General features: G+C 43.7%; 1 protein-coding gene and 1 non-coding gene across 2 annotated transcripts; one reads left to right on the top strand and one right to left on the bottom strand.

The window, feature by feature from the left end:
- The first annotated feature begins 1,517 nt into the window (after positions 1-1,517).
- Positions 1,518-20,867, top strand: CAV3 (caveolin 3). The gene is made up of 2 exons (XM_038740220.1): positions 1,518-1,754; positions 19,750-20,867. The coding sequence occupies exons 1-2, from the start codon at positions 1,644-1,646 to the stop codon at positions 20,089-20,091; spliced, it is 453 nt and encodes a 150-aa protein (XP_038596148.1). The 5' UTR covers positions 1,518-1,643; the 3' UTR covers positions 20,092-20,867.
- Positions 11,740-11,877, bottom strand: LOC119920024. Its single transcript, XR_005447795.1, has one exon. It is a non-coding gene; the product is annotated as a small nucleolar RNA SNORA7 (small nucleolar RNA).
- Positions 20,868-24,534: the final 3,667 nt, after the last annotated feature.

Here is a 24,534-nt window from a genome sequence, read left to right as displayed (position 1 = left end):
CACTATATTAAGTACTGGGCTAGATACAAGATAATCAGGCTGGACCCAGTCCCTGTCTCACAAGGAGCTAACAGTCTAGGAAGAGGGAGAGCAGGTACTGTATCTCCATTTTACAGATGAGGAAACTGAGGCCCAGAGAAATTAAGTGACTTGCTCAAGGTCACAGAGCAGGCAAGTGGTAGAGACAGGATCAGAATCCAGGTCCTCTGACTCCTTGGCCTGGGCTCTTAAAGAATAGCTAAAGGAATGAGAAAATAGATATAAGTAATAAAGCCAAGTGGTTAAATGGAACATAAACAAATAAATATATAAACTAGTGAGTGCTGAAACAGCTGATAGGAGAACATGACTGGGAAGGTGAAGAGGCTAATCAGGGAAGGCCACCTGGAAGAGGTGGCTTTTTAGAAAATCTTTGGAGGAAGGGAAGAATGGGAGACATCAAGGGGGAAGAACAATCCAGGCAAGGGGAAAGATGTGAACAAGGGAACAGAGGCAGGAGATTTGAGAGCAAGGAGAAGTTTCATTTGGGAGGTGTGAAGACCACAAGTTGGGTGAAACAGGAGAAGGGCAGATAGGGAAGAAGAAGCCAGGTGGACAGCCTTGAAGCTGATGGGGAGGGACCATCACACCTACAACTCCACTCACCTTCAACTTGAGTAGGATTTAAGAGTAAACTGAGCTCCAGTAGCATTTTCCCATCATTTTAAAATGAAGATGTTGGGTAGGGATTTAACTGATTTTCACAATAGAAAAGCATAATTGTTAATTTCTTCACCATTTAATTCACTCAATTCTATATTGTGTAAATAATAATAATAATAATAATGTGTGGCTTTTGGTAAGCATGTGCCAAACACTGTATTAAGCTCTGGGGTAGATACAAGATCATTAGTCTAAGTAGGAAAGAGAACAGGTATTGAATCCCCATTTTGCGGATGAAGAAATTGAGGCACAGAGAGAGAAGTGACTTGCCCAAGGTCACAGCAGGTAAATGGCAGAGCTGGGATTAGAACTCAGGTCCTCTGACTCCCAGGCCCATGCTCTTTCCACTAAGGCACACTGCTTCTCTATTGCTAGTCTCTCTCTTGTTTGTTTTCAGGAAACTAGAAAAAGTCCCAAGGAAACTCAATGAAAGAGGCATCCTGACAGGCAATAGTACTGTCTTTACATGAAAACCACCCTTTCAATGTTAGAGCACATGGTCCGAAACAAATATGTTAATCAAACAGTAGGAAAGAACAGTTTTTCTTGTTAAGAAGTAACCTTTAGACCCGTATGTTCTGATTAATGTTTTTCCCAAACACCTTCTCTCTGTCATGTAGACCCAGTCTTAGAATACTCCCAGTAACCAAAAATATTACTCCACAGTGTGAGATCTCAATTCAGAACAGTCCCCTTTAAGGAGTGCATTCAGAGCACAGTGTGAGTTACAATATTAATTTTAGCTTGGAGACTTGCCATAGTCAGCTTTACCAGAGGATCTGGGTAAAGTTATGTGAGACAGCTGTCCTCTGGCATGTGGGGTGGGGCTATTTAGAAGGGTAGAGCCCAAATCTTGGAGCACTGGATTCACAACTTTCACCAAAGGTATTGTTTTCCAGCCGAAAGTTTGAAGATTACCATTCTGAAACCGAAGAGAAATCATGGCTGAAGAGCACACAGACCTGGAAGCAAGGATAATAAAGGACATACACAGTAAAGAAATCGATCTGGTGAACAGAGATCCAAAACACATTAACGAAGATGTGGTAAAGGTATATTTTCGGATCCTTAACTTTGACCTTAATTTTATCATTGGAAGGGATGGATTATTTCTTTGTAAAAGGTGGATATGTAGTATTAGCCTGCTTGGCAGTAGAGGACCTGTTGTTGACATTTTGTTTGTATTCCTAACTTTTCTTCCTTCCAGAATTTATATCAACTTTGAGTACAAAGCTTGTGCCAAGTTTACCTCCTGGGAGAAAGTACAAAGCTACGAGGATCAAGGTGGGGGAGAGGGGAAAAGAGAAAAGAGGGAGGTGAGGGGCAAATATTGACATAAAACAAGAAAATATTTCTAGTCCTGAACTTCAGAATGACTGCTTATATACTCATCCCTGCCTTTCTTCTAGAATAAGTTGAAATGAGATGGCCAGCAGTGTTTACTTTTCTAGTGGAAATTGAATTTGGTAATGTGAGTGCAGGAGGCTAGTCTATAGAGAAAAGTCTTATCCATTGTAAAAGCAAAATTCCCTGGCCTGAGAACACAAACAAACTCTGGAGATCTCATACCTCAGCACAATGCCATTCACTACTCAGACTCACCAGATGATCTAAATGAAAGAAATCTGTCAGTCCTCCAGTATGCTTCAAGAAACTTGCCTGAGAGTGCCTCTGAGGACGGCATTTGCCAGTTCTTGCTGCTACTTGAAAGGACATCTCTGAGGGGGATCACCAGTTCAGAATCTTATCCCGAATAGAGATTTTCTCATCTTCAGGTTGTATATGACTGCACGAACCGAGATGTAGGCATCAAACAGCTACTGTTTCACATAGTGGGAGCTGTCAAATAGCATATTGAAAAGTCTTCTTTAGCTTCTTCTTTCTCTGAATCATAAAAGTGAAGTCAACACATGAAGAGATGAGGAGGGGGACTGAAATCATTTCTGTTTCATACCTCTTTGTCTTTGATAGAATCTGTAGACAAATATCTCAGGTGTGTGTGGACTGGGATAGAACTTTCAGTGCAGCTACCATCATCTTGGAAGCAGTGCTAAGTGCTTAGTAGAGTGCTTTGCACATAATAAGTTCTCAAAATATATCACTGATTGATATACTCTCTCAGCCAGCTACCTCACACCCATATGGCTGGGTGCTTGCACTTTCAAAATGAATTTCTGTTAAAAAAGGAGATGGTGACAATCAAATTAGCTGATAAGGCAGACAAATGGCTGATGTCAGAGTGCTACAGTGCATGGGAAAGCAAATAATTATAATAATAATAGTTGTGAGGGCAGGGATCACACCCGCCTACTCTATTATTCTCGCACAAGCACCTACTACAGTGCTCAGCACACAGTAAGCACTCAGTGAATACCACTGATTGATTGACAGAGATTTGTTAAGCACCTTCTGTGATACTGATTGCATTTGTTATGTGCTTACTATGCGCCAAGCACTGAACTAAGCATTGAGGTAAATAAAAAACAATTGGAACAATGGATTCATTAGGCAAGGCAGTTTATTTGGAACAGGCTCCATTTGAAATCATGTCATTTCCCATAGCTCCCTTGTAATTCTTTCTTCCTTTCCTAATACCCTTCTTAATAATGTTTGAAGCAGTATACGTTGTCAAGTTAGGTGGATGAATCAGGCCAAAGTCTTCACTTTTATTTGAAATGACTGGATAATTGAAGCCAAAATGTTTTTCTAGCATCCAAATTATCCAGATACTTTGCCAGTGGGGGCCAAGGCTCAATAAAGAAAAGTGGATTAGGGGAAGACAAGAGTTTGACAGAGAAGTGAAAAGTATTAAGATTTCTTGTGGTGAGGCATGAGTGTTGGGTTGAGCACTGAGAAGTGTAGATTAGTGCTCTGCTGGAAACCCTAAATGCAAAGTGAATTTGGATGGTGTGTACATGAGCCCCTCTTCCTACCTACACTTGGGAGTACAGGTTTCTTCTAGGTGAGTGCCACCAATAAGTAGTCATGCCCCTTGATGGGGCTAGGTTGGCCTTTTGTGCCCCAAGTACCCTCAGTGATATACAGTGCCAAGACTAGAATCTACACAATGGGAATTCTTGCAAATGCTCTTACCCCAAACTCAGAAGGCCAGACAATTTCAGATCTTCCCAGCTCGCAGTCTCTGATTATAGGGTCATCTTCGGTTTTGGGAAGCATGCTCTCCCCACTCCCCATTCCATTGTAGGGGATGGATGGGGATGGATGGATGGATCCCCCATCTGAAAGAACATGACTCCTCCAATTTCTGAGGCCTAAGGCAGGCATCCTGGATGCCTCAATAGCTATTTCGCCCATGGTGCCAACTTTTCATTGCAAGTTTGCACCTGGTCAAACTTCAAGAGATGTGTTGAGTGGATGGGTGATGGGGCAGAGCTTTGAGGGGGGTGGGATTTGTGCAGGGAGGCAGAGGGAGAGGAAGGAAAAGGGGAGAAAACAGGGTTGAGATAAGAAGAGGGGAAAGATAGAGGAAGGGAGAAGGAAAAGGAATGGGAAAGCGGTGATTAAAAAATGGAAAGCCAAGAGGAGGAAGAAGGGGAGGAGGAGAGGCAGTGGGAGAGAGAGGAAGAGAGGAGGGCACTTACCCTCCATCGGTGGGCCATCTCCTCCTCCCTGGCCTTGTTCTCTGCTGCTGCTGCATATAGTTCTGGTATGGATACAGGACAGAGCAGCTGATCCAGAGGTCACTCCTGCTTAAGTGATGGCAGGGGGTGGCCAGTGGCTCCAGGTTCAGAAGCACTGAAACCAGTGAAGCACTGAAGCACTGAAGTACCAAACACTGTTCTAAGTACAAGTTAATCAGATTGGACTCAGTTCCTTTCCCACATTGGGCTCGCACTCTTAATTCCCATTTTTTACAGATGAGGTAACTGAGGCACAGAGAAGTTAAGTGACTTGCCCAAGGTCACACAGCTGACAAGTGGTGGAGCCGGGATTAGAACCCATGACTTTCTGACTCCCAGGCCTGTGCTCTATTCACTACACCATGGTGCCTTCTTGTCCCTGTAGGATGTCCCAGGCTGTCTAGGAGACATACAATTCATCCTCACTAGGCTCTGGGGCCAAAGGCAAGAGAAACCTGTGGCCCGACCTCAGAACCTGTTGAAAATAAGGGGGATCCAGCAGGGCCTGGGTCAGTCTGTGGGCCACACTCTGTCAGTCGAGGGCAAGAAATGGTGCCAACACCTAGGCTCCATTTCCAACCCCTTTCCAGCCATATGGTCTAGTGGAAAGAACCCAGGTGTGGGAATCAGAGGACCTGAGTTCTCACCCCAGCTCCACTACTTACCTGCTGTGTGACATAGGGCAAGCCACTTCACTTCTCTGGGTCTCAGTTTCCTCATCTGTAAAATGGGGAATCAACACCTGTTCCCCCTCTTAGACTGTGAGCCCCATGTGGGACAGGGACTGTGTCCAATCTGATTACATCGGATCTAACCCCACATTTAGTACAGTGCTTGGTAATGGATGTCCGTTCTACGCAAAAAGCTGTGGACCAATCTGTGCCAGTCCCTCATTCCCATGAAACTGGTATACCTAGTTCTCCTCATGATTTCTATTTCTATCTTTGACTTCCTTCCCTATAACTCCCAAGAGTGGAGTGGGGTGGGGAGGATTGAGTCAATCTAACAGCACTGTTCACTGAGCGGCCCTACCAAACACCTCCACTTTGGTTCACTATTTCAGTTGCAAGGGATTGGCAACCTCTGACTCCCAACATGGCAACATTTCACTCCAAAGACTAATGTCCTGTGCTGCTTGGTATGCTACTTCGGAACTCTCATCAGATATGAAGCTGGGGAGAAATTTATATATAGATAGATAGCAAGAGAGAGAGAACGTGCTAGTATGCATCCCAGTTCTGTACACTGTATCTATATTTAAATAAAGATCTAATTTAGCTCACATTACAGAATATGCCTTAAACATTATAGCCAACAGGAATGCATAACCTTTTCCTTTGAAGTTTTCAATTACCTTGGAGTAAAATATAAGGCTCAAGGAGACCAGATTGTAAAATCCAGATTAACTTTGAAATTCTGCTTTGCCTAGAAATGTCCTTTCTGTAAGGATTTTTCTTGATGTGAAGAATTATAATTTCCTTCAAGAAAAGGTTAACTGAAAAGCACCACTCTTGTCCTGCTGTGGTGTTAACTCCTTAATGAGTTGATTGCTTTTGATATAGTATCATTAGATCTGCTAGTATGTTGCAATTAAAAGAAAAAAATTAAAAGAAAATCCTTCTGAGTCCAAAACACTCAAAGCAGGGAAGATTTTCAACAATGTTTAATGAACTCTGTTTAGCCCTGATCCTCTTGAAAATGCCTTTGAGTGAAGATAAACTGCAATGAGTATGGCATATAGCCTCCTTATGGGGGAAAAAGGAAACAAAATGCTTGTGCATTGGAAAAAAGGCTACTTTGAGAAAGGAAATCTCTGCTCGATTTATATGGTTTTTCATAAACATATACTTCTCCTATTATATAATAATAATAGCAACAATAATGATGACAATATTTGTTAAACACTTACTTTGTGCCACACACTGTACTAAATGCCAGGGTAGATTCAAGATAATCAGGTCAGACAGTCTCTGTCCGTCATAGGGCTCATAATGTACATAGGGGGGAGAACAAGTATTGAATATTCATCTTACAGATGAGGAAACTGAAGCACAGAAGAGTTATTTTACTTAACCAAGGTCAGACAAGATACAAGTAGTGGCGTCAAAATTAGAACCCAAGTCCTCTGACTCCCTGACCCCTGCTCTTTCTACTTGGTCATACTGCTTACCAAAAGCAGTATGGTGCATTGCACTCAGTAGTTTGCCATGCCCTGCTATAATATTAACCTAAATTTTAACACCTCTTTTCACATCACTCAGAGAAATTTGTTCTCTCTATCCTCCCTCTTTGCCATCTCAGCAGACTTTAGTATCAACAAAATGGCTACCTTCTGTCCTCTACAAAAAGATGATGCCATCTCTCTGCCACACTAAAGCAACTCCTTGATGTTCTCTAGTTGTTTCAGAGCCCAAATCAAAACTTTCTGCTTAGCTTGTGCCATACCCTCCCCAGATCTGAGATTTTGAGCTGGTGGTCCACTGTGAGGCAAGCCACTACTGGTCCCCCACACCTGCCCTCTCAGCACCCTGTCTATGCTCTCAGCTGAATGTCCCACAGGGCCTGAAGTGACCATTATGAAAGCACATGTCCTTCAAGAAGCCTTCCAAGATTAGGCCCTCAGTTGCCTCTTCCACTCCTTTCTGCATCACCCTTATACTTGGATTTGCACCCTTTATTCACTCCTCCCTCAGCCCCACAGCACTTACATACAAGTCTGTAGTTTATTTATTTATATTAATGTCTGTCTCCCGCTCTACACTGTAAACTCATTGTGGGCAGGGAACATGTCTATCAACTCTGTTATATTGAACTCTCCCAAGCACTTAGTACAGTGCTCTGAACTCAGTAAGTGCTCAAAAATACAATTGATTGATTGACTTCCTAACTCATGTTTCATTCAGGTACAGAATGTCCAAACCTGCATGGAGAAAATCAATCAATCAATCATTAATATTTATTGAGCACTTACTGTGCAGAGCATTGTACTAAGAGGTTAGGAGAGTACAATAAGATAGAGTTGGTAGAGAAGTTTCCTGCCAATAAGGAGCTTACAGTTTAGAGGGAGAGACATAAAATTAAATTATGGAAATATACATAAGTGACGTGGGGCAGAGGGTGAAGTGAATATCAAGTGCTTATAAGGTACAAATCCAAGTGCATCGGTGATGCAGAAGAGAGAGGGAGTAGGGGGAATGAGGGCTTAATCAGGGAAGGCCTCTTGGAGGAGATATGATTTTAGTAAGGCTTTGAGGTGGGGAGAGTGGTGATCTGTTGTATATGAAGCGTAAGGATGTGAGCAAGAGGTTGATGGTGAGATAATAGAGATCGAGGTACAGTAGGTTGGTGTTAGAAGAGTGAAGTGAGCAAGCTGGGTTGTACAGGAAATCAGAGAGGTAAGGTTGGAGGGAGCGAGTGGTTTGAGTGCTTTAAAGCCAATGGTAAGGAGTTTCTGTTTGATGCAGAGGTGGATAGGCAACCACTGAAGGTTCTTTAAGAGTGGGGAAATGTGGACTGAACAGCTTTTCAGCTAAATGATCTGGGCAGCAGAGTGAAGTATGGACTGGAGTTGGGAGAGACAGGAGGCAGGAAGGTTGGTGAGGAGACTGATGCAGTAGTCAAAGTGAGATATGACAGTGTTTGGATCAGAATAGTAGCTGTTTGGATGGCGAAGAAAGGACAGGTTTTAGCCATGTTGTGAAGGGAGAACTGACAGGACTTAGTGACAGATTAAATATGTAGATTGAGACTAGACTAGACTAGACTTCTAGACTGTGAGCCCACTGTTGGGTAGGGACCTTCTCTATATGTTGCCAACTTGTACTTCCCAAGCGCTTAGTACAGTGCTCTGCACACAGTAAGCGCTCAATAAATATGATTGAATAAATGAATGAATGAATGAATGAGAAGCAGCATGCCCTCATGGAAAGAGCATGGGCCTGGGAGTCAGAGAACCAGGGTTCTAATGCCGACTCTGCCATTTGTCTGCTGTGTGACCTTGGGCAAGTCACTTAACTTCTCTGGATCTCAGTTCCTCATCTGTAAAATGGGGATTCAATACCTGTTCTCCCTTCTTCTTAGACTGTAAGAGGGACTGGGCCCAACCTGATAAACTTGTAATTACCCCAGCACTTACAACAGTTTTTGACAAATAGTAAGTACTTAACAAAAGTCAGTCAGTCAGGTCAATCAATTGTATTTACTGAGCGCTCACTGTGTGCAGAGCACTGTACTAAGCACTTGGGAGAGTCTTATCTTCTCTTATGCTGTCGAATCATCTCTGACCCATAGCAACGCCATGAACACATCTTCTCTGCCAGAACACCCTACCTCCATCTGCAAATTGTTCATATCCATAGAGTTTTCTTGGTAAAAATACAGAAGTGGTTTATAATTGCCTCCTTTCACACAGTAAACTTGAGTCTCCTCCTTCGACTCTCTCCTATGCCCCTGCTGCCCAGCACAGGTGAGTTTTGACTTGTAGCAGATTGCCTTTGACTCGTTAGTCACTGCCCAAGCTAGGAATGGAAGGGGTAGGCCTCTGCTTGACTCTCCCTCCCATAGTAGAGACTGGTAGAGTACTGGCAGCATTCCAGTATGACTTTGAGAGGGGCTAGGGAAAGTACAGTATAACAATATAACAGACACAGTCCCTGCTCACAAGGAGCTTACAGTACAAACCATTATTATTATTATTATTCATTACTGAATGAGAGAGTTGAGTTAAGGATAATGTCAAGGTTACAGGCTTGGGAGAAAAGGAGGATAGTCGTGATATCTACAGGAATGGGAAAGGCAGGGGGAGGACAATGTTTGTGAAAGAAGGTGCAGAGTTTTGCTTTGGACATGTTAAGTTTCAGTTGTCAGCAGGACAGCCAAGTGGAGCTGTCCTGAAGGCAAAAGGAGATGAAACACTTCAGAGAAAGAGCAAAACAAATGTATTTTGGAAAAACAATGGTAGATTCCCCAACGTTTCTTAGAGCAAATGCTGGCCAATTCATTCTCAGAGGGGAAATTGCCACCCAGGGGTCTCTGACACAAGCTAAAGTCTATTTGTTTGGGTCCTCTAGGTAGGTTTGCTTATCTCCATGAGATTGTGTCCTCCAGCAGGAGTCCTGGAGGAGAGGAAACTGAAAGGTGAGGGTAAAGGGAAGGTTCAGCTTGATGACAGGCTACAGCTTCACTGTCTTATAAACCTTCCCATGGGTTCTCTTCCAAGCTGCCCTGGTTGACTAAGTTAAATTAATATGGCCTCTTCTTGCTTAAAAATAAAGTTGTCCATGAGACAAATGCCAATACCAACTTGGCCTTTTTAATTTTCTCCCTCCCTTTCTCCTCACTTCAAACCCAAACTAAATGGTCTGTCTCACTGAGAATGCAATCTGAAATTCCACAAAAGAGTTTATTCTCAAATTCTGGTAACCAATTAAGACATTAAGTCACTGTATTTTCTGATAAACCACTGGCTGTACATAGTTTTCCCTTGAACTGTGCGTAAAAATCCTCTTTTCATTTCCTGCAAGTGGCATAGTGAAGTGTGAAAAAAGCAATCTTTTCTCTTAAATTCAAGCAGCTTAGGCCTATTCCAAGTCCTGCTAATTGATCATGAGATATGTAATTCAAAGAAAATGAAACTTGTGACAGCTTTGGACTCTCTGAATGTTTTAAAGGCAATAATGGTAAATAACCAATTCAAATCTCAAACTCAATTGCTTCTAATAAGAATACCTTATGAAAATACACTGTATCAAAACTCTCTGGAGTAGAGATGTTACCATAAGTAGAAAATGAGAGATAGATTGAGTTAACCCATCTTTCTAACAAGGCAAAGAGCACATCCCCTACTTCCATGATTATTTATTTTGCCCTGCTTATGTATGTATGTGCTGATGGTATGTTCATGTGTTTTATATCTGACTTTAGACAATTAAACACCTTGAGAGCAAAGAGTGCATCTGTGTAGAAAACACTGTGAAACTCAGTAGTGCCTATAATAGTGCCATGGTCACAGCAGTGACTATTAATGTTTTAGATGATGATTAAATAGATGAATTTAGTATGTAATTACATATACCAAGCAAATCCCTAAACCAAGTGGTCATTGAAAATTTGTTGATATGACCTACTTGTTAGATCAGAGGTTTCAACCTGGGGTACAGTCAATTCTGAGGGCACTTCAAGGTGTCATAGGAGGCTTAGTCAACATGGTGGCAGGAGGAGCATTGGCTGAAGAAGAAATAACAATAGCAGCAGGAGAAGCAATAGCTTCTTACTGGGTTCCTTGGAGGGGTGAGGACTCCAAGGAGCATCACAACAAGCAGGATAGCAGCAGGGTTACAAGGCACAGTCCAGATTAATTGGATTGGATTGGTTGTTATTTCCAAAAGCCATTTGGAATCCTAATTGCACTTCAGGTAGATCTGCCTAGTCCCAGCAGACACAAGCACAGATGGGAGGGAACTGGGCCCAAAGCAAGGATGGGACTGGAGAGAGGCATGGTGGAGGGGATTCAGAGGGGCACAGAGGGGAAGGGGACAGAGAGAAATATGAAGGGGAGAGATCAGAGGGAGACAGGGAGAGAAGGGGGAATCAGACATTGGGATGAAACAGGGTACTTACAAAAGCTGGTCTGCTGTACTCTCTGCTACCCCACTGTGATCACTGTGACTGAAGCAAGAGCTTCTGTGGGTCCTGTTGGCCTTGGCCTTCGGCCTGCTCCTGTGGAAGGCCAGGCCTAATCAGTAAATAAATCACCGGTATTTACTGAGTACTTACTGAGTGCAGAGCACTGTACTAAGCACTTGGGAGAGCACACTACAACAGAGTTGATAGACACAAACCCTGCCTTCAAGAAGCTTACAGTCCTAGGGTGTGGAGATGGTAACAGGTTGGTGGGTAGCAGAAAGGGTGCTAGACCCTGGAGTCATGACACCGTAAGTTCCTTCCTCCTAAATGATAGGCTGTTATTTTTATTTTCATTGTTATCCTTTATATCAAGACTATCTAGACCATAAGCTAATTGTGGGCAGGGAACATGTCTACCAACTCTGTTGCACTGTACCCTCCCAAGCACTTAATACAGTGCTTTGCACACAGTAAGTGCTCAATAAAAACCGTTGATTGAGTGATTGATTGATTTATATCAGGAGTAGAGTGAAGTGAATAATATTTTGAACTACTTCTCTTGTCCTATGTTGTCGAGTCATCTCCGACCCATGGTGACTCCATGGGCACATCTCCCCCTGAATGCCCCACCTCTATCTACAATCATTCTGGTAGTGTCTCCATAGAGTTTTCCTGGTAAAAATACGGAAGTGGTTACCATTGCTCTCTTCCGCGCAATAAACTTGAGTCGACTCTCTCCCATGCCACTGCTGCCCAGCACAGGTGAGGTTTGAGTCGTAGCAGATTGCCTTCCACTCACTAGCCAGTGCCCAAGCTAGGAATGGAATGGATATGCCTCTGGTTGACTCTCCCTCCCATAGCCAAGACTGATAGAGTACTGGAAACTCTACAGGTGCAATCCTGAGAGAGGTTTGAAACTACTACATGCATATAAACAGAAAATAGTGTGATATCATTTTGGAAAAAGATCTAGTATCAGTGATGTAGAGAAGATATCATTTTAGGAAAAGATGAGGGTGTTTAACACCTCAGTAAATGAATTGGCTTATCTTTGGTCTGTTCTTTGAAAAATTTAAATTGCAGCTCTAGCTATATTAACAGTAATCTATTTCAACTGGTTCAAATATCTGACATTATCTCTATCAATGCCTCAGGTTTTAAAGTGGATTCTCATTTGAAGAACCTCCTTGTACTCCTTTTCCATCATTCCCGTGCTACCTTTAAGTCAAAGTGCCATTTTTTTTAAATGAAAGTATTTGATTTTCCCTGTGAATATAAATATTTTATAACCTCAAATGGACCTGTGCAGTCAAATAAGAAATAAAGGCTAATCTGAATTAAATTTTCTGCTGATATAAGCTTTCACCCTCTCCCTATCTAAAGAACTCCCCTGTGATTGAAATAAGGAAGGAATAGAAGTCTGACTGTATGTCCAACTTGGTGATTGAGACCTTCCAGGATGGTGTCCAGCCATTATAAGATGATGATCACCTGCAATAGTTTATTGAGCAGTTCACCCAGTGAACTGACTGTACTCTAGCTGCTAGCACCCTACATGGACTGGGACCACCCTACAAGTCCTAGGGCTCTCAAAGCAGTAGTACTGGATGAGCACAGAGCCAAAATCAATCAATCAATCGTATTTATTGAGCGCTTACTGTGTGCAGAGCACTGTACTAAGCACTTGGGAAGTACAAGTTGGCAACATATAGAGACGGTCCCTACCCAACAGTGGGCTCACAGTCTAGTCATGTATGAGCAAGCTGATTTGGGGTATTTCTCCAGGAAGACCTCCAAACTCCTCACTCACTCCAGTCTTTGTGTTCCCCTACAAGGTCCATAGGAACTCTAGTGCCATGTCTGAGCAGAAGAACATGGTGGCAGGCCACTCGGTGCTGAGAACTTTCAAAATGGAAAGCAGCCAGGCCTGCATCAATTCCAGACAGGGGAGAGACCCACTGAAAATCAGACTGTTTGTTGTGAAACTGGATGACTGGCCACCCTAGCCGAGGCCCTTTATGAGTCAACGCTGCTGTATGGGCACATTTTTTCTTAGTCCAGTGTTCGGGCAGGCCGGACCCTGAAGCATCTATTCCTGTTCTTTTCAGGTTGGGTTGGACCTGGTCCTGAGAATCCAGCCTGTTCCAGTTGCCGTGATTTGGACCTCTCTCCTTCAACAGCAAAGCACATGGCAAATACCTTCCAGCCCCAAAGAGTAGAACTGAGTTTGATGTGGTGGTAGGACATTCAATTAAAGATGTCTGGCCAACAGTGAGATTTGGGCTCAGATAGAAGAAGAGAGATCAAGGATAAAGAGAGAGACCAGGGCACAGGTGTCAATTACTTGAGAGTCGTGGGCAAGAGAGCCCCCATGCTGATCTATCTGTGATCATTTCCCCCCCACAGTCCTCTGCCCCAGCTTGGCCTTCTAATGGCTTTGATTGTAGATTTGGAGCAAGCAACCACTGAACACTTCTGAGATTCTAGAGTGTACAGAAGAATGGGATTTGGCTACCATCTGGCCCACCTCAGAATGTGGTGTCACACTTCCTGCTCATTTTTCTCATTTTTCTCCCTGCATGAGATGAAAAGTAGAGAATCTGGGTTGAAGAGCATAAATAGAGAGGGCAAAAATCTGCAAGGGAGGCATCAAAAAGTGGAGGGCTAAGGCAGCAAGGTCCTCTGTTTGCCTGCTCCCAACTGTTCATGCCTGTCCCTATGTCCTGAGCTGGACCTCTGGATACCCTACTCTCTCACTTGTTCTTCCCAAGCTTTTTTTCATCTACCTCCTAGAAGCCCCACTTCTCATTTGTCCCCCCCCTCCTCTCACAAAATTAAAAGTTCATATCTGAGGACATGGCAGCCATTTACATACTGGTCATAGAGAGCAACATAAGAGCAGATGAGCTTTCAGATAGAGTAGAGAGAAAGCACTTCTCAATCCCCCCATTTCTTAATAAAAAATCATCCTTATGAATGTTATTTATTGAAAATCCAAATGTGCTAAACAAATGTGCTGAGCTACGGACTCCGCCCTAAAGAGTTGGCATCAGCAACTCCACACATGCCTTTCTAGAAGAAGGCTTGGAGGAAATAGACAGGGTGCATGCCAGGCTCCCAAAAGGAGCCAGAGTCACTGTACAGTTGCCAGACATTTCCAAGTCTGCAGCATTTGAAGCTGTAGTTAGGATCTTGCACCATAGACCTCAACAAAGAAGAACAGACAAGTAAGGGTGATAAAACTTACTTGAAGAAGCAACATAGCCTAATGGAAAGGGGAGAGACCTAGTGGAAAGAGCACAGGCCTGCGAGTCAGAGGTCATGGGTTCTAATCTCGGCTCTACTACTTGTCTGCTGTGTGACCTTGGTCAAGTCATTTCACTTCTCTGGGTCTCAGTTACCTCATCTGTAAAATGGGAATTGAGATTGTGAGCCCCACATGGGACAGGGACTGTTTCCAGCAGGATTTGCTTGTATCCAACCTAGTGCTTAGTACAGTGTCTGGCACACAGTAAACGTTTAACAAATACCTAATTTGTATTTGTATACCAAATACAAATGCCTAATGGCCATTCTGAGAACTGCTGTCTAAGCCTGGTAGGGTGGGCAACATTTTGAAGCCCCCGAGGGCCATCAGCAGGGGTAAGCAATGTGGTGGGGGGAAAGGAAAAAGGGAGGGGAAGGAAGGCAGAGATAAAGGTGTTGTATTGTTGTAAGGTACTCTCCCAAGTGCTTAGTCAGTGTTCTGCAAGTAGTAAGTGCTCAATTGATTGATTGACTGGAGGGGGGAGTCGTGGAGAGTGGGGAAAGGGGAAGAGAGGAGGGAGTCTGAAAGGAGAGGGAAAGGGGAAAGGAGTCCCTGAGGGGGAGAGAGGGGAGGAGATATATGAATAGTAATAATTATTGTACTTGTTAAGCGCTCACTATTCTAAACTCTGGGGTAGGTATGGGTTAATCAGGTTAGGCACAATCCCTGTCCCCCATGGGGCTCACACTCTTAATCCACATTTTACAGATGAGGTAACTGAGGCCCAGAGAAGTGAAGTGACTTACCCAAGGTCACACAGCAGACAGGTGGCTGAGCTGGGATTAGAGCCCATGTACTTCTGACACCCGCTTATGTGCTGTAATAATAATAATAATAATGGTATTTGTTAAGCACTTACTATGTGCAAAGCACTGTTCTAAGCGCTGGGGAGGTTACAAGGTGATCAGGTTGTCCCACAGGGGGCTCACAGTTTTAATCCCCATTTTACAGATGAGGTAACTGAGGCACAGAGAAGTTAAGTGACTTGCCCAAAGTCACACAGCTGAGTTGGCAGAGCTGGGATTTGAACCCATGACCTCTGACTTGCCAGGTGCCACTCAGTAGTGCCATCACTTGGGACCTCACTAATCCTGTGCCACTCTAGGCCCTACCAGGTAAACCAGAGAGCTGGATTTGGGCCCAGCTTATTGCACCAAAGTCAGTCAGTCAGTCAGTCAATCGTATTTACTGAGTGCCTACTGTGTGCACAGCACTGTCCTGAGCACTTGGGCGAGTACAATAAAACAATAAACACATTCCCTGCCCACAACGAGCAGGTCTAGAGGGGGAGACAGATATTAATATAAACAAATAAAATTACAGATATGTACCTAAGCTGTATTTGGGGGAAGGGGGAAAAATAAACAGAACAAGTCAGGGCGACGCAGAAAGGAGTGGGAGAAGAGGAAAGGAGGGCTTAGAGAAGGCCTCTTGGAAGAGATGTGCCTTCAGTAAGGCTTTGAAGGGAGACCAGGGGTGTAATTCCCTCCCTCTGCTCTACCCGCCTCTCTGCGCACAGCACTTGTGCATATATGTACATATTTGTTATTCTGTTTATTTTATTAATGACATGTATATATCTATAATTCTATATAGTTACATTGATGCAATTGATGCCTGTCCACTTGCTTTGTTTTGTTGTCTGTTTCCCCCTTTCTAGACTGTGAGCCCATTGGGTAGGGATTGTCTCTGTTGCCGAATTGTACTTTCCAAGTGCTTAGTACAGTGCTCTGCACAAAGCAAGCTCTCAATAAATACAATTGAATGAATGAATGAATGAATGAAATACCATCATTATTATTAAGGCAAACCAGGAAGCGGGCAGCTCTCTGGGATGGTGATTTTGAACCGTCAGTAGCCGTACAGACCCTCAAGTGCCCTTACCTGCGTTAGTGGACAATGACGCCCTTAGACGATACTAGAAACAAGCCTGACAGCCAGAATGGGTTGGGTTGCCACCTTCAGCAGGCATGCTGGGAGCTGCCAATGTCTGCTCTAGGAGTTTATTTTGTAAAATGGCTGTCTCAAAAGCAGGTTTAATATTGCAGCTGACAGAAGTTTGCAATTCTTGGACCTATCTAGCTAAAGGTGTCAGGGGCTGACAAGTTTGTACACACAGTCAATCTCATGCTCACACCTGGAACTCCCTCCCCCTTCACATCCAGCAGACCAATGCTTTCCTACCTTAAAAGCCTATCTGAAATCACATCTCCTCCAGGCCTTCCGCAAATAATTTCTCATCTTCCCCTCTTAAAATCCCCCAACTGTCACTTCAAGCAGTTCCTTACTGCCTAAACACTTTAGTACTCGCAATTTCCACAGTACTTATGTACAAATCTTACATAGAATTGTCCTTTGTATTGATGGTGAAATTCACCAATGAGTACGTGTTACTGAAAGGCCAAGGTGAGACCTACAGTCCTGGCCGCTTTGTGCACACAAAAATGCTGTCCTTTGTTGTGTTGTCATGCTTAATATTTGCAATGAATGGTGCTGTTTTCTCTTTTGCCTCTTTGTCTTTTGTCTGTTCTTTCTTGATGGTGTGGCATGTTGGTCTAACCCTCAGCTTTCAGCTGGGATGCAACTTTGAGGCTTTGCTTTACTGTGTTATATCCTATATATGATGTTATTTCCTCCTCTCTGTAATGTCTGTCTCCCCCATTTGACTGTAAACTCCCTGAGGGCAGGGAATATATCTACTAATCCAATTGTACTCTCCCAAATGCACAACATCATTAAAATCTACCCTTTCCTCTCCATCCCAAGTAGCTACTATGCTGATCCAACCATTTATCATATCTGGCCTTGACTACTTCGTCAGCCTCCTCGCTGACCTCCCTGCCTCCTGTCTCTACTCACTCCAGTCCTTACTTTATTCTGCTGCCCGGATCATTTTTCTAAAAAGTTGTTCAGTTCACATCTCCCCACTCAGAAGCCCCCAGTTGTTACCCGCCAACCTCTGCATCAACCAGAAACTCCTTACCATTGGCTGTAAGGCACTCAGTGAGCTCTCTCCCTCCTACCTAACCTTGCTGATTTCCTACTACAACCCAGTCTGCACACTTCATTCCTCTAATGCCAACCTGCTCACTGTAGCTCGATCTCATCTATCTTGCTGCTGATTCCTTGACCTTATTCTCCTTCTGGTGTGGAACTCGCCTCCCCCTCCATATATGGCAGACCACCACTCTCCCCACATTCAAAGTCTTATTATTAAAGTCACATCTCCTTCAAGAGGCCTTTCCCAACTAAACTCTCATCCTCCCTACTCCTCCCCCCATGCTGCCTGTGCACTTTATACTCATCCCACCGTTAGTCCCATTGCATTCATGTGCATATCTGTAATGTATTGTCTGCCCCCCACCCCAACTCCAAGACTGTAAACTCCCTGAGGGTAGGGAATGTGTCTACCAAGTAATAATAATGATAACAATAATTGTGGCATTCATTAAGCGCTTACTGTGTGCCAGGCACTGTACTAACTGCTGGGATGGTTACAAGCAAATTGGGTTGGACGCAGTCCCTGTCCCACATCAGGCTCGCAGTCTTGATCCCCATTTTCCAGATGAGGTAATGGAGGCAGAGAGAAGTGAAGTGACTTGTCCAAGGTCACATAGCAGACAAGTGGCAAAGCCGGGATGAGAACCCATGATCTTCTGATCCCAGGTCTATGCTTTATCCACTACACCATGCTACTTCTTCAAGTGTGTTGTATGAAGCAGAGAAGCAGCGTGGCTCAGTAGAAAGAGCCTGGGCTTTGGGAGTCAGAGGTCATGGGTTCTAATCCTGGCTCCACCACTTGTCAGCTGTGACTTTGGGCAAGTCACTTGACTTCTCTGTGCCTCAGTTACCTCATCTGTAAAATGGGGATTAAGACTGTGAGCCTCATGTGGGACAACCTGATTACCTTGTATCCCCCCAGCGCTTAGAACAGTGCTTGGCACATAGTAAGCACCTAACAAATATAATTATTATTATTATGGCACTCTCCCAAGTGCATTGTATAATGCTCTGCACACAGCGAATAGTCAATAAATAATAATGATGAATAGTAGAGCTCTGCACACAGTAGGCACTCAATGAATACTATTGATAGATTGAGGGTCAATTAAAATTAGACTGGGACCTAGGAATCCTGACTCCAGCTCCTGTGTATGAATATTCAAGATCTTTACTATTTAAATATTAGACTAAGTACTCTGTCAAATAATTTATTTTGTATTTTTGATAATTTATTTATCTATGTGTGCTAATATCTGTCCCCCCCTCTAGACTGTGAACTCACTGTGGGCAGGGAATGTGTCTATTTGTTGTTATATTGTACTCTCCCAAGAGCTTAGTTCAGTGGTTTGCACACAGTAAGCGCTCAATAAATACAGTTGAATGAATGAATGAGTTGTGGTGGCAGTGGCAGGAGGGGCTTCTAGATGGTACCAGCCCAAGAAACTTGGTGGAGAGAGGCAACATGGCCAGCAAAGTACAGTGCTAAGAGCTTAGTACAGTGCTTCTGCACATACTAAGTGCTCAATAAATACCATTGCTTGCTTGCTTCATTGATTGACTGAGTAACCCAGACATGACTTTCCCCAAACCTATGGACCTGCATATGTCCTTTCCTCTCCCCTCTGAGCTCATACTGGCCCCTTCTCTCTGGGTCACCTCCTGCCTTTTCCTCTCCCTTTCCTTCATGACTGAATCTACGTGTGTGTCTCTGTATGCCTGCGCCTATATTTTCAAACTGTATCTTTATCTGCCTGTGACTGTCTGTCTCAGTGTGTGCCTGGGTGAGACTCTATCATGCTGCCCATGAGAAGCAGCATGGCATAGTGGGTAGAACACGGGCCTGGGCATCAGAAGGTCATGGGTTCTAATCCCAGCTCTGAGGCTTGTCTGCTGTGTGACTTTGGGGAAGTCACTTCACTTCTCTGGGCCTCAGTTACCTCATCTGGAAAATGGGGATTGAGACTATGAACCCCAGACGGGACAAGGACTGTGTCCAACCCGAGTTGTTTAAAACCACCCCAGCACTTAGTACACTGCCTGGTACATAGAACACACTTAACAAATACCATAATTATTATTATTATCACCCTTGTGCAAAACACACTTTATTTGCCAATCCTAAATACAAATCTACCTAATCATCTTTTCTTACACAGCATCTGACTTACATAGCATCTCCCCCTCTAACCTGTAAGCTCTCTGTGGACAGGGAACATGTTCTATATTGTACGCTCCCAGACACTTAGTACAGTGCTCTGAACACAGTAAGCGCTCAATCAATATGATTAATGGATTAATTGACTGGCTGCAGATAGACCAAAGCGGTTTACCTACATATTAATCAAATTCAAAAATGGAAGGATTGTTTGGAAGGGGGGTAGTTTCTCAAATCAATAGAATTTTTCTAAATTTGTTTCAAAATCATTTGACTTCATGGGCCTTGTTTTCCCCTCTCTATTAAATGTCTTGTAGGTGGATTTTGAAGATGTGATCGCTGAGCCAGAAGGCACCTACAGCTTTGATGGAGTCTGGAAAGTCAGCTACACCACCTTTACGGTTACTAAATATTGGTGCTACCGGCTTCTTTCCACTGTGTTGGGCATCCCACTAGCCTTGGTCTGGGGCTTCCTCTTTGCTTGTATCTCCTTCTGCCATATCTGGGCAGTGGTGCCATGCATCAAGAGCTACCTGATTGAAATCCAGTGTGTCAGCCGCATCTACTCCCTGTGCATCCACACCTTCTGTGATCCTCTGTTCGAAGCCCTAGGCCGGATCTTCAGCAGCATCAAAGTTTCTCTACGAAAGGAACCCTAGTTAGTTTGGAAGAATGGGTGGCGGGGGGAATCTATCCCCGTCTGCTCACACAGTAATAATCCATTGATATTTCTGAGAGTTTTCTTTTAAAGACTTCTTCATCTTTCAAACCGTGTATATGAGATTTGTGAAAAGAGAGGGAAAGCACCAAGGGAAGTTACATTTGGGCACAATGCACCTGAATCTGTTCACGTCTCCTGTCAAAGATACTGTTAATTGACAAGATGTGACAATGACAACCGCTTGAAGGGCAGCTACCGTAAAAGTCTCTGCATTAATCCATACTGTAATTGTAGCTATTTAACCATTTTCATGGCAGGAAAATGAGTCGCTCTCTTTCCAAGCATTTTGCTTCTATGAATGCCCAGGTACGCAGTGAGTGAACAGTTTTTGAGTAAGGATGAGCTCTGTTCTAATAAAGAACTCTGGCTGCATTGTGGGGGAGTCCTGCATTTATTTCTGTGACCTAAGCGACAACAAATCATCCTCCTTAACTGATTCTTTCACCATGCATCTTACTTCTCCAAAGACAAACTCATTCCTGCTAGTGTGTTGAAATCTAGTGGGATGGGACCAACTCTAAATGAACGTAATCATAGGAGTTTCAGGTAGGAAGGCTGAATGAATCTACCTGGACCTCCTGGGGGTCAATGTAGAATTGTTTCCTAGCATGTTGTATTATACTCTCCCAAGTGCATAGTACAGTGCTCTGCGCACAGTAAGCACTCAATAACCACCTTTGATGATGATGTATTTTCTCCTGTCCCATCCTGCCACTCATGCACTTACCTAATAAAGTTTCTATCGCTTTCAATTTATGTCTTTGTTCTTGTTCTTTTGCATTGAGCTTATCATTTGCAATTGTATGAAATCAAACTGACAGACTACAGATCAACTAAATTGCAAGTATCATGCAGCCACTAACCTCACAAGTATTCCTGGGCATTAACATCCCCTCCTCTTTCCCAGGTCATCTTCAGCCCTCAAGCACACACATACATGCTCCCCCCACCCTTGTGGGGTCCCTGCTTTACTTACCAAAGATAAAGCCTGTCTTCTTCCATTTTTTCCTGATGCCTCTCCTCCTAATGGGTCTAAATATAGCTATGATTCTGTGTATCTGGAGTATGTGTGTCTGTGTGTCTGTGTATGTGAATTCAGCACTGGAGACTTGAGGATGCTGTACCTAAGCCCTTCTGGGACAATCTAGGAACTCTCGGGCTTACCATGTGAACAAGCTTGGGGCTGGCAGTGTAGCGGCACGTACTAGGGATGAAGGAGAAGATATGGTAAAAAAGTTACATCCAGGTGGTTGGGTCTTACTTCCTCTCAAATGAAACAGCAGCTATGGCAGACACTGTTGTTCAGAGAATTTATTCCACATGTCTCTTAGGACAAGCCTAAACAATCAAAACAGGACTGGCCTCAGATGGTGAGGTAAGCAATACCTCAGGGCACGGCACAGTGGGAGAGGCAGTGCAGCCACTCACAAAGATGATGGCTGTGGTTGTGCTGTACCTAAGACAGAGGCTTATTGCCTCTCATGAAAATGGTGGCTGTGACCTTGCTGTACCTAAAATGGTGACTGTGGCTGTGCTGTACCTAAGATGACTCTGTGCTGCCTCTCATAAAATGGTGGCTGCTGCTGTGCTTTACCTAAAAGGGTGGCCATGATGTCTCTCACAAAGATGGTGACTGTGGCTGTGCTGTACCTAGGATGTTGGCTGTGCCTACATCTCACAAAGATGATCACTGTGGCTGTGCTGTACCTAAGATGGTGGCCACTGCCTCTCACAAAAATGGTGGCTGTGGCTGTGCTGTACCTAAGATAGTAGTTGTTCTGCCCCTCACACAGATGGTGGTTGGGCAGCTTCTCTCAGAGATGGCAGAAACAAGAGCTACATGTCTCTCCGCCCCTCTAAAATGGCAGAAGCAGGATTGTGAGTCATGCAGAATGAAAGTGATCTGTGAGTGGGGTGGAAGTGCACATCTCAGAGCAGAGCTGCCCAGGACCCCGAGTTATGGAGTGGCAGCAGGGCGGGTTGTAGTGACCATGGAGGCAGTGGCAGAAAAACACTGTTAAGATGGACTTCAGCAAAATGTTGCCTCCAACAAATTATATAATGCTCCACACAGAGCACATAAATGATATCTAGTGAAGTCCTGCATGTGCATAGTACCAAGTAATGATGTCATGCAGTTGCATGTGCATGTAGTGTTACACAAGGATGCCACATGGAACAGGGTCAAGGGAGATGGTCATACGTCTGAACCTGACTCTGCCCAAAAAGTTTGTATACTCCAGTTTGGGAATTAGTGGCTTAGAGGATCGTTGCAAGTCCATACCTCATCCTGCTCAGTGGTAAACAGAGGATGTTACCAAGATGGGGAATTAGGACACAATCTGAAATTGCTCGTGATTCTGTCGGTTTCTTTCAAGGGTCCTTTTGCAACTAAAGATGTTCTTGTGCACCCTGTATTAGAATGAAACACATGATGGGTAGAGGCATAGAATAAATAAGTAAAATATAATTCAGCTTCTTGGGTCACTGAATTATTTCCAGCACTACTGTGGAATGTTTCTGCTACTGGAGAAGGGGGCTGGGGAGCAACCAACCTCTATCCCTGAAACACTAAAGCCAGTTCTCCATTGCCCAAATAAAATGGAAAATGAGGCTATTGTGGCTACCTCATAATCTGGGTCTCCCCCTTCCCCAGATCCACCTTTTTACTTCACTGTAAAGAAAACCAGCATGGAATACCTGTGATGGAGGCTGACCAACATAGAATCAGACCATGAATCCTAGATGCTCAGTTCTTCTACTTATTCTTCCATACTACCAGGACACCCTCAACATGCATTTCATTTGGAGGGCAGGATGAAGGTTGAATTAAACTAAAAAGAAGGAGCTGGACAGTATGTAATCTAAGAGTCAAATAACACAAGGCCCTCCTCCTTGATGAAATACTTAAATCCAAGTGGGCACGTTGCTTTATTTCTCTGGGCCCCTATTTTTCCACCTGAAAATGGGAGTGAAAATATCCTTTTGAGAGCTTGTTCATTTCATGGTATTTGTTAAGCACTTACTATGTGCCAGGCACTCTTCTAAGCACTGGAGTAGATACAAAATAATCGGGTTGGACACAGTCACTGTCTCACATAGGGCTCACAGTCTTAATCCCCATTTTGTAGGTGAGGTAACTGAGGCCCAGGAGTGAAGAGGCCCAGGAGTGAAGACAGCATATCAAAAATAGTATACATGGCTGTTGGAAAATCAGTGAGATTCTCAGAAAATAAGTCCCTGTAAAAACTAGCGTCCTATCTTCTTTAGAAATGTTAACATCTTCAGCGATGTGAATCAGAGGGAAACATTTTGGTAACAAAATGAGTTCACACAATCACCAAAGGTATTGAATTTAATATGAAATAATGAATTCCATTTCCTGTGAAAAATTTTAATCAACACGGCCTAGCAGAAAGACCATGAGCCTGGGAGTCAGAGGACCTTGGTTCTAATCCTGGCTTTAACTGTTGTGTTTCCTTGGGGAAGTCACTTAACTTCTCAAAACCTCTGTTTCCTCATCTGTAAAATGGGGATTCAATTGCTGTTCTCCCTCCCACTTAGACTGTAAGTCCCACGCAGGTGTCCAACCTGATTATCTTGTATCTATCTACTCCAGCACTTAGTTTAGACAGTGCTTGGCACGTAGTAAGCACTTAAATACCATCATCATTACAATAATAATATGGTATTTGTTAAGCGCTTACTATGTGCCAATCACTGTTCTAAGAGCTGGCATACATACAAAGTAACCATGTTGGACACAGTCCCTGACCCACATGGGGCTCAAAGTATTAATCCTCATTTTACGAGGTAACTGAGGCAAGGATAAGTTAAGTGACTTGCCCAAGATCACACAACAGACAAGTGGCAGAGCTGGGATTCAAGCCCACATCCTCCGACTCCCAAGCCCACAGGAGTCAGTGGGCCTGCCATTAGGCTGAGAAGCAGCGTGGCTTAGTGGAAAGAGCACAGGCTTTGGAGTCAGAGGTCATGGGTTCAAATCCCAGCTCTGCCCATTGTCAGCTGTGTGACTTTGGACAAGTCATTTAACTTCTCTGGGCCTCAGTTACCTCATCTGTAAAATGGGGATTAAGACTGTGAGCCCCCTGTGGGACAACCTGATCACCTTGTAACCTCCCCAGTGCTTAGAACAGTGCTTTGCACATAGTAAGCGCTTAATGAATGCCATCATTATTATTAGGCCATGCTGCTTTCATTACCATTATTATCAGTATTCTAAGACCAAAAGGATTTTGCAATTCTTCTTATAAAGATTTCTAAGAATAAGGCAAATAAGATCATGTATCTTTAAGGCAAGCCTCTAAGTATTATTTTGTATGATAAATAAATGGTTTCTTAAATATTATTTTATAATTCT

The sequence above is a fragment of the Tachyglossus aculeatus genome, chromosome X1, assembly GCF_015852505.1.
Source record: "Tachyglossus aculeatus isolate mTacAcu1 chromosome X1, mTacAcu1.pri, whole genome shotgun sequence".
Classification (NCBI taxonomy): domain Eukaryota; kingdom Metazoa; phylum Chordata; class Mammalia; order Monotremata; family Tachyglossidae; genus Tachyglossus; species Tachyglossus aculeatus.
This window is presented reverse-complemented; position numbering and strand designations above follow the sequence as displayed.